The sequence below is a fragment of the Myotis yumanensis genome, unplaced genomic scaffold (genome assembly GCF_028538775.1).
Source record: "Myotis yumanensis isolate MYYU_CA2020_CCGP unplaced genomic scaffold, mMyoYum1.0.hap1 SCAF_1, whole genome shotgun sequence".
Classification (NCBI taxonomy): Eukaryota; Metazoa; Chordata; class Mammalia; order Chiroptera; family Vespertilionidae; genus Myotis; species Myotis yumanensis.
In genome coordinates, this window is record NW_027223752.1 from 1,607,226 (window position 1) to 1,616,783 (window position 9,558).

Genomic DNA, 9,558 nt, shown 5'->3' on the forward strand with positions numbered 1-9,558 from the left:
ACGGGCAGCCAGCAGCCCCGCCCACCCCTGGGGTCTGAGGCGCCTTTCCCAGGCGGCGGACCCAGGTGGGGGCGTGGCAGGGACCACGGGGCGCCCCACAGGCTGTGGCGGGGGCCTGGGAACTGTGTCCACCGTCACTTTCAGCCAGAGGTGGCGGCGTTTGGAGCTGCCTTCCACCACGCTGCCCACGCCTGGGGGCTCCCGGCCCCGCTGCGGCTGCCCCCCCCAGATTCAGGTTGGATGCCGCACTTTACCCATTCCCACCTCCCCACTGTCCAAACCTGAACCCACAAACTGGGACCCCAGGGCCTGAGCCCGAAGCCACGGGCCTGCCGCCTCCCTGCCCACTCTGATGTTTATACTCTGAAGGCAGCTACTTCTAAACGGAACATACTGAAAAGACAGAAATGCCGTGGACACAAAAGGCTGGTTTATTGCTTCTAGGACACACACACCTGGAACCACTGTCCACCGTGAGGGAGGATCAAAGCCTGAAGGGAGCCACGGGCTGCTCAGGGCCACACCTGCCGGCCCTGCCAGGCCCCTCTGCCCAGCGTGACGGGCTCCTCTGGGGCCGGCTCCAGGGGCGCCCTCGTCCTTGGCCCAGGTGGTCCTACTGCCCCCTGGACATCCAGTGAAATTCCTCCCCACCCACGAGGCACCGGAGCTGAGCCAGCAGACAGGCCTCAGGAGGCCGTGGACACTGCGCTGAGTAATCTTTGATCAAGCGAGGTGACAGCAGTGACATGAAATCATCACGTGCCCAGAATTAAACCAACCTTTTTGGTGAAGGGCAGGGAGAGGAACCGTGTGGGGAGGGCAGCGCCCTTGTGAGCTGGAGGGAAAGACGAGGTGGTGCAGGCGGTGTCCATCAGGGCCCCGGGCAGGCACCCCGGCCAACCCCACCGCCAACTCCCTCAAGACCAAGGGGCCATCAAGACCCGGGTCCATGTTTCTTTAACCCTGGACATAACCTGACCTTGGCACGGGTCCCATCAGTTACCACAGCAGGCACAGGCAGGCCCCAGCCCGCCAACAGCAAGGTGTGCACAGGCCTTTGTGCCGTGGCCGGTGCTGGGTCCTCGGGGGGCACCAGAGACCCCTTAGGTGTCTGAAGATCCACGAGGGCCAGACGGCAATCTGACCTTTGCCCCCAAGAACATTTATATATAAACTAGAGGCCTGGTGCGTGACATTCATGCACTGGGGGCGGGGGGGGCCCTCAGCCGGGCCTGCACCCTCGCAGTCCAGGACCCCTCCGGGGATGTCCGCCTGCCGGCAGGGAGGGAGCCTCAGCCTAAGCCGGCAGTGGGGACATCCCCCGAGGGGTCCTTAGCGCTGCCTCAGAGGCGGGAGAGGCTCCCTCACAAGTCCGGCCTCTGGCTGAGCACTGACCACTAGTGGGCAGCTCCTGCATTGAGCGTCTGCCCCCTGGTGGTCAGTGTGCATCATAGCAATCAGTCTTCTGCCATTCGGTGGACTTGCCCATCAGCCTTTTATTATGCAGGACAGCCATCCATCAAACCCACAGACTCTCACTTCCTTCCCACGAGCTGACGGTGGGCGGGCTCCCTCAGCAGAGGAGGCGCCCGCAGGGCCGTGGCAGCACATGGCGGTTCCTCCTGAGTCTACAGAGACCCTGACTCGGAGGGGGCGACTCTGAAGAAGGAACCTTAGAAAGTAAACACACCAACTGCAGGTGCTCAGGCTACAGACGCTTCTAATTAGCAGCAGAGGATGTTTATAGAAAAAATATACTTTTAAGAAAATAGCTGAGAAAGTCTAGAGATAATAAAAAGTTTACAAAATATATCTTAAGCCAAAATGTTGCCCAAAACATATAAAACTCAATTTTTAAAAATTCACCGAGGAAAGGCAGACGCTGGTGGCCACACCCTCGGGGCTGTCGGGCTGGTGAGGCCCAGCGCCGACAGAAGGGGGCAGCCGGGGCTGCTCCGGTCCCTGCGGCCGGCGCTGCCGGGCTACTAGCGGCGGGCAGTGAGGGCACAGGCTCAGGTCTCCACCAGGATCTCCACCACGTGGTCCAGCTCGGCCAGGTCCCGCTTGTAGCTGACGCCAGGGGGCGGGGCACCCGTGGAGGCCAAGGTCTCGAACCCGTCGCCAGGGACTGACTTGGCGCTCACCATGCCGGTCAGCACGGCGTCCAGGTCGTAGTAGGGCCCGTCCACGTCCGCAAACAGCCCTTCCGCCGCGCGGGGGGCCTTGCTGTCCAGCGTCTCGAAGATCTGGTCCAGCGACCTCTGGAAGCCGCCCCTGCTCTCCCGAGGGCTGGCCGCCTCCCACGTGCAGCCGGGAGCGCTCCGCGGCGCCTGCGCACTCGGGGCCCCCGGCGGTTCGGAGAGGAGGTCTGGCGCCGGGCTGACCCCCGAGTCGGCAGCAGAGTGCCCCCCCTGCTGCTCCCACGGGGTCCGACACAGGATCTCGGTGGAGACAAGGCGCTCCAGCGGCCCCCGCCCTGCGCTCGCGGGCGCCGGCACCTGCCACGTGCTGTCCTGGATCATCTCCTCCTGCAGCTGCCGGACCGTGTTGGCGATGAGCACCGAGCGGCAGAGGTTGGGCTCCGCCAGCATGTGGCACAGCTGCAGCTTCACCAGCGACATGTCCAGGAGCGACTGGCGCTGCAGGCTGCCGGCGGGCGGGGCCGGGGGGCTGTCCTCGCCATCGGCGCACTTTCTCTTCAGCCCGCGGGCGAACTTCGCGTCGAACATCGTGTCCGTGTCCTGCAGGGACAAGAGGACGAGGACGCCTGAGCACCGTCCAGGGCCCCTCGCGGTCAGCCGGCCTGGGCGGAGCGGAGAACCGAGCACCGAAGCGCGTGTAAGTCACGCACAGCCACTCGGAGCTCTGCGCGCGCGCGAACCACAGCCGTCTCTACCCGCACAGGCAACGGACCAGAAGCGGAGGCTCACGCTAAGGAGCTGGGCTGCAGGTGCAGGCACAACCCCTGGGCTGCGCCTCACTCCAACCCGCAAACAGCCCCGGGAAGAGGTGCAGCGAACCCCGCAGGCAGGAGGCGCTGCTGCGCGCCCCCAGAGTCCCGCGTGCGGGCCGGAGACCTGGAGGACCGTCACCTTCGGGTGAGCGGGCCTCCGCCAGGCTCCTCTCCAGGGCCATCTGGGCTGTCAGCAGGGACACGCTGCGGGCAGGTCCCCCTGGGCTCCCAGAAGGCTGGCTGCAGGGCCTGGGTGCTCAGGGTGGCACCGCCGGCCACCAGCGCTCTCAGCTGACATGTGGGGGTCACAAAGCCGAGCACCGTGGGTGGGCGCCTCCCACCAGGGCCCCCCTTTCTAGAAGAGGCACCCATGCTGCCTTAGGTTTTCTCTTCCCAACTTTGTCAAGTAGCTCAACGTCTTTCCTTCAAATAACTCATTCGAGTTGTTCATGAGGGTTAGAATCTTCCAAATTTGCAAATTATTGGATTTAACCTTTTTAAAAATACCAACACCCCCCCCCCCCCCATGCCAGCCCTGCAGACGGAGGGCCCTGTCCTCGGAATTTCAACACCCGAGACCTCACTCCCATGTGCTTAACGTGTAAAGCTTAAGCGACCGTGGGCATTCACCCCCGGGCACGAACACCAATGTTCACGAACAAACACGTACAGGCATGTTCACAGCAGCTGCACTCAGAGCTGAACACGGAACAGGCTCGCACCGGTGCGGCCCACACCACACACCCCCTTCCCCCAGCAATGGGAGCGGCCAGGGACCCCAGGGAACTGCCCCGAGAGAAAGCCAATCTCAAAGAACACGGGTGCGCTGACCCCACGGCGGTGACATTCTAACAGATGGAGACGGGTGGACATGGCCGGAACAGGTCCGCATGGTGGGCCCACAAGCTATGCACCTGCTAAGTGCACAGAACCACACGCGTGCACACGCACACACATGCCATCAGATCAGACCTGTGACCACCCAGGGGACTTTAAAATCCGAGTGACCACAGCCCTGGCCAGTGTGGGCGTCATCTGTGCACCAAAAGGTGGCCAGTTCCGTTCCGGGTCAGAGCACACGCACGGGGCAGTTCCATTCCGGGTCAGGGCACACGCACGGGGCAGTTCCGTTCCGGGTCAGGGCACACGCACGGGGCAGTTCCATTCCGGGTCAGGGCACACGCACGGGCCAGTTCCGTTCCGGGTCAGAGCACACGCACGGGCCAGTTCCATTCCGGGTCAGAGCACACGCACGGGGCAGTTCCATTCCGGGTCAGAGCACACGCACGGGGCAGTTCCATTCCGGGTCAGAGCACACGCACGGGGCAGTTCCATTCCGGGTCAGAGCACACGCACGGGGCAGTTCCATTCCGGGTCAGAGCACACGCCCGGGGCAGTTCCATTCCGGGTCAGAGCACACGCCCGGATCGCAGGCTCGGTCCCCCCAGGGGTGCAGGAGACAGCCATCCATGTTGGTTTTGCTCTCACATCGGTACTTCTCTCCCTCTCCCTTCCTCTCTGTGGGCCTGAGTGACCATAGCTTATTCCCTACAAGACGAAGTCCCCCAGAACAGCAAGCAGGTCGAACGCACAGCACAGCCCGACACCACCGTCCGTCCGTCCTGCCCTCACACCAGTGCACAGGCGGTGCGCACATCACGAGTTTACCACCAAAACACATACCAGGAAGACCATTCCAGTCACTCTGGTAGCAGAGTCACGTGAGGTCTTAGCAGCTAGTCCAGCGTTCACGCCCGCACCACCTGGGAAAGTCACTGCTAAACCGCCAAGTGCAGGGTGGGCGGCTCCCAGCTGTCCGTGCGCAGAAGTGTATTCTGGTGTTATTATTGATCAAATTACTGCATTATTTTCCGCACGGACACCTGTGAACCTACTTTTGCCCACCCTGTAGCTGAGACCATAAGATTATGTCGAACCACCAGACACCAGGGAGAGGACCAAGGCGAGGTTTCCGGGGTCCTGTCGCGAGGCTCTGCACCTCTGGCTCTCAGTAGTCCGGCCTCTGCCTGACGACTGGACTGGCACTCGTCCCCGCCCCCACGCAGGAGTGGGGGTGCCACGGGGCCTGGAGCGGCAGAGCGCAGGAGGCACCTGAGACTGCAGGAAGGCGGGTCTCTCCGGAGGACAGCCTGGAGGCCCACAACCTCCGGCCACAGCAGGAGGCTCCATCAGCAACCAGTGGTTTCCCTACCTCGTCCCCATTCCGGCCGAGGGCCCACCAGGACGCCCATGTCCCCCAGCAGTCACACGGGCGCCCTGCCCCCTTCTCCACCAGGAAGCGCCTCCTCCCTGGCCTGCGTGCCCGCCAAGCAGGGGCTGGGTCCTCCCTGTGACTAATGGGAAGAGGATCAGAAAGTACTGGACAAGCCCCTGGCCCGGACAGGACCCCCTATTTCCGGGTTCTCCCTTGCGCTTTCTCTCTTGTTTATGGAACTGAGCTCATCTGCGTTCTTGCTGATCACAGTCGTACTGACCCTCATGTGAGGCTCTCCCCTCCCCTCCCCGCCCCCAGGGCCGCGGGCTCTCACTGGGGCTGCACCACAGCCCAGCACTGGACTCCTCAGAGCCTCCACCAGGATGGGGAGGGGCCGTTCCAGGCTTGTGCACACCCACCCACCAGGTCTCCCTGCCGCCCTCCCCTTAGGGTCCCCCGGCCGTGCTCCCCACTGCTCCTTCCCATCAGCCTGTTTCCCACCAGAGGTCATGGGTAGTCGAGGTCACCACCACAGGCAACGTGGTGAATCTCAAAACATGGGGACGAAAAGCAAGAACAAGATGTGGCCCCGGACTGTTTACCTGGCCCCAGAGCAGGCAAGCTGACCGGCCGCTGAGGACACACGCCCACCGGCGGGCGCCTGTCAGAACGCGGGCGAGTGCTGGCGTCCGTGCAGGTCGCTGCCCTACATGATACCTGATGACAACCAGGACGGATGAGCAAGGACGTGCAGGTAAAGGGGTCAGGCTGGGCCCAGAGGGGGCCTGGGAGGGTCACACTCCTCATGCACTTGTGCTGGGACAAAGTCTGCAGAGTGTGTCCTGAGGGGACCCTGAGGGGTTCGGGGCGGAGGTGGGACAGTCCCTTCAGTGGGCCTGGCCCAGCAGTCACCCTCCTCACGGGGGACACAGGCCCACGCGCCAGGCCGGCTGGACCGCAGAGCCTGGCTCCCTGTTCAGGATGAACAGCTCGTTAGGTCTGAACCACCTCCATTATCTCAGATCGGCCAGCTGGTGCGCGTCTAGTTAAATGCCCAAATCCCACGGGCACTCCCCTGTCAGCGTGCACGGCCCTCAGGCCTCCTCCAGCCCAGGCGCTGGCCAGAAAGAGAGGACGGAAGGCTGGGTTCACACGGGGAGCGACCCCCCCTGCAGCGGGCACCCAGCCCCACACCAATCTAACAGCGAGGCTGATGGGAACGCAGCTCCGACCCTGAGCAGGAGGGCGGGGCAGGACCAACTCTGACCTGACCCATCACTGTGACCTTCAGCCACTGCCGGGCACCCCACAGCCTCAGGCTTTTAAGGCAACTCGACCCCGTCACCGTCAGATCTACTGCGGAGCCCTCCATCGGAGAGGAGCAGGGCGCCGGCCGCCGGCAAGGTGAGACGGGCGTGCGCAAGGCGAGGCCGACCCGCTGTGGGCTGACATTCTCACGGCTACTGCCACCAGGGCATCCAGGCCCTGGTTACCGGAATGAAACAGGCTCCAGTCGCCAGCTGAGGGAACGTCCCCGCCCTCTTTCCAGGCTAAACCTGCATCGGTCATCTTGACTTTTTATCCTGCATTTCAACTGTCATTATAAACCGTGGCAACACCCGGACACGGAGCGGTGCAGGCAGGAAGTCGATGAACAGTGACCTTCGTGTTTTTCTAGGCTCGTTTGGCGAGGACAGTGAACCGGATGGACCAGCGTTCTGAGCACAGCACACGGCCCCGCAGGGAAAGGCGCCCCCAGACTCTCACCTGGGGACTCATCCTGGAAATCCTATTTCGGGGACAATGAGCTTTTGAAGATGTGGAGCTCAGCTGGCCTGGGAGCTGTGGACTCGAGTTGCCAGTACTTTTCCGAGTCACAGCTGGGCCGCGTCCCAGGCTGACTGCAGGCGGCACCAGGAGCCACAGCAGACAGCGCTCCTGCCAGCGGGTCTGGGACAGGGCAGCCCACCCCACCCGTCAGTCCCCACCGGCCTGGGACGCTGCAGAGGCTGCTGGGAAGCGGGCAGAGCGCCAGCGTCAGACCCCCAGGCCGCACGCTCGCTCCGGCCCTCCCAGACCAGAGAGCTGGGCCCACCGCAGTGTGGAGCGCGGAAGCCGTCGCAAAACGTCCTGAGCATCCGTGTACGAGGCAACCGAAGCCGAGACAAAGGGGGCACCCACGGGGCTCCCGGGGAGCTGCCACTCTGCCCGGCATCATATTCCAGCAGAACGGAGCTTCCCTGGGAGGAAAGTCAAGTGCCCCATCGCTAACACCGCCACCGCTCCTTCTGCAAGGACTGCAGGTGAGGAGGGAACCTCGACTCCCGCTGTGGTCACTAGGTGGGTGTGTGGAAGGGCGGCCGGATGGATAATGGAAGGATGGATGGGTGACTGGGGGGGGGAGGGGGTGACTGGGAGGGTGGATGGGAGGGTGACTGGGAGGGTGGGTGGGTGGATGGGAGGGTGACTGGGTGGGTGACTGGGTGGGTGGATGGGTGGGTAGGTGGGAGGGTGACTGGGTGGGTGGATGGGTGGGTAGGTGGGAGGGTGACTGAGTGGGGGGCGGGAAAGGAGGGGCAGCCACAGGGCACCTGGTCGGATGTAACTTTTCGTCAGTGGGATGTGCGTCGCCCCGAGTCCCCGCGGGCTTCCCGGAGGCCTCCTGGGTGACGGGGACCTGGGCCGAGGCCCCGGGAAGGAGACCGGCGGGGGCCTCCCTACGAGGCACCACTTTCCGCGCAGCAAACCCTCCCTGTGGGTCTCCATCTAAAAGGGCCGGCGACAGCCACGAGCTGCGACTTTTGGGTAAAAATGGGGCAGGAGAGCGAACGTGGAGGCCGGGCAGCACCGGGGGGAACCCAGGTGGCTGACGGCTCCCGGGCAGGAGGGGCGGGGGGGGCAGAGCCCCACAAGGTCGCGCCCCTCCTCCGGGCGCCCGACCCCCGCGCCCCCAGGACCCCGGGCAGCTCCCGCCCCCCCAGGATCCCGGGCCGCCCCGTCCCAGGACCCCGGGCCGCCCCCGGCCTCCCAGGACCCCGGGCTGCTCCCGCCCCCCCCAGGATCCCGGGCCGCCCCCGCCCCCCAGGACCCCGGGCCGCCCCCGCCCCCCCAGGACCCCGGGCCGCCCCCGCCCTCCCAGGACCCCGGGCTGCTCCCGCCCCCCCCAGGACCCCGGGCCGCCCACGCCCCCCAGGACCCCGGGCCGCCCCCGCCCCCCCAGGACCCCGGGCAGCTCCCGCCCCCCCAGGATCCCGGGCCGCCCCGTCCCAGGACCCCGGGCTGCTCCCGCCCCCCCCAGGACCCCGGGCCGCCCACGCCCCCCAGGACCCCGGGCCGCCCACGCCCCCCAGGACCCCGGGCCGCCCCCGCTCCCCCAGGACCCCAGGCGACCATGTGCCGCCAACCCGCCGCCCCAGACCCGAGCCTCCCCGCGCCGCGGGCCCCGCCACCCCCCAGGCGGAGGAACCGGGAGCCGAGACCCGCTGCTCACCTGGCCGCCCGCCGTCCGCGCCGCCTGCACCGAGGGGGGGCGGGGCCGGGGCGGGGCCGCTCAGCGCCCACAAAGGGCCGCCAGACGCGGCCGCTACGCCCGCTGATTGGCTGAGATCGGGGGCGGGGTCTCTGGTTCAAACCGGGGGCGGGGCCTGCCGCTGGAGTTCCCGCGCGGCTGCGTTGGCCGTTGGGCCCGCGCCCTCCGCCCCGCCCCGCCGGCTCCCAGGTCTCCGCGCGCGGCGCTACTGCGCCTGCGCGGGCCACCTTGGGGCGGGGCGGGGATGGGAGCCGGAGCGTACCCAAAGCAGGCAGGGCCTGGGGAGGCGTGGCGTAGGCCAGGAAAGGGGGCGGGGCCTGGGGCGGGGCTTGGGGGCGTGGCGTAGGCCAGGAAAAGGGGCGGGGAGTGGGGGCGGGGCGTAGGGCAGGAAGAAAGGCGGGGCGTGGGGGCGGGGCGTGGGGCAGGAAGAGGGGCGGGGAGTGAGGGCGGGACGTAGGGCAGGAAGAGGGGAGGGGCGGGGCGTGGAGGGGATGGGCAGGAGGGGGTCCCCTGGAAGGACGCGAGTGGGGCCGCTGGGTCACGGGGTGACTCCGTGTTGGCTCCTCTGGGGACCCTGCACCGTTTTCCACCGCAGCTGCCGCACCGCCCAGCCAGCACCGGGGCGCAGGTATCCGCGTGGGTGTGAGGCCGCGTGTCGGTGGGAAGCCGGGCCCCTGCGCCGTGGGGCCGTCAGCGGGTGTGGGCTGGCGCCCCAGGAGGCTGGACTTCCCCTGCCCCGCCCCCACTCCCACGCTCCGGGGTGGGCGAGGCCCCCTCCCCGCTCCGGCCTGCCCCTGGCCTGCCGCCCTCCCGCCATCGGGCCCTGCGGTCGGCGCTGAGGTCAGGCCTGGGGTTCCTCCG

General features: G+C 66.4%; 1 protein-coding gene across 1 annotated transcript; it reads right to left on the bottom strand.

The window, feature by feature from the left end:
- Positions 1 to 414: 414 nt before the first annotated feature.
- Positions 415 to 8,691, bottom strand: CDCA4 (cell division cycle associated 4). Its single transcript, XM_070412181.1, has 2 exons — positions 8,659 to 8,691; positions 415 to 2,741 (listed from the first exon to the last, which is right to left on the bottom strand). The coding sequence occupies exon 2, from the start codon at positions 2,727 to 2,729 to the stop codon at positions 2,013 to 2,015; it is 717 nt and encodes a 238-aa protein (XP_070268282.1). The 5' UTR covers positions 2,730 to 2,741; positions 8,659 to 8,691; the 3' UTR covers positions 415 to 2,012.
- Between the last annotated feature and the right edge of the window lie 867 nt (positions 8,692 to 9,558).

Coding starts and splice junctions, on each gene's coding strand:
- CDCA4 (XM_070412181.1), bottom strand. CDS start 2,729: ATGTTCGACGCGAAGTTCGCCCGCGGGCTGAAGAGAAAGTGCGCCGAT.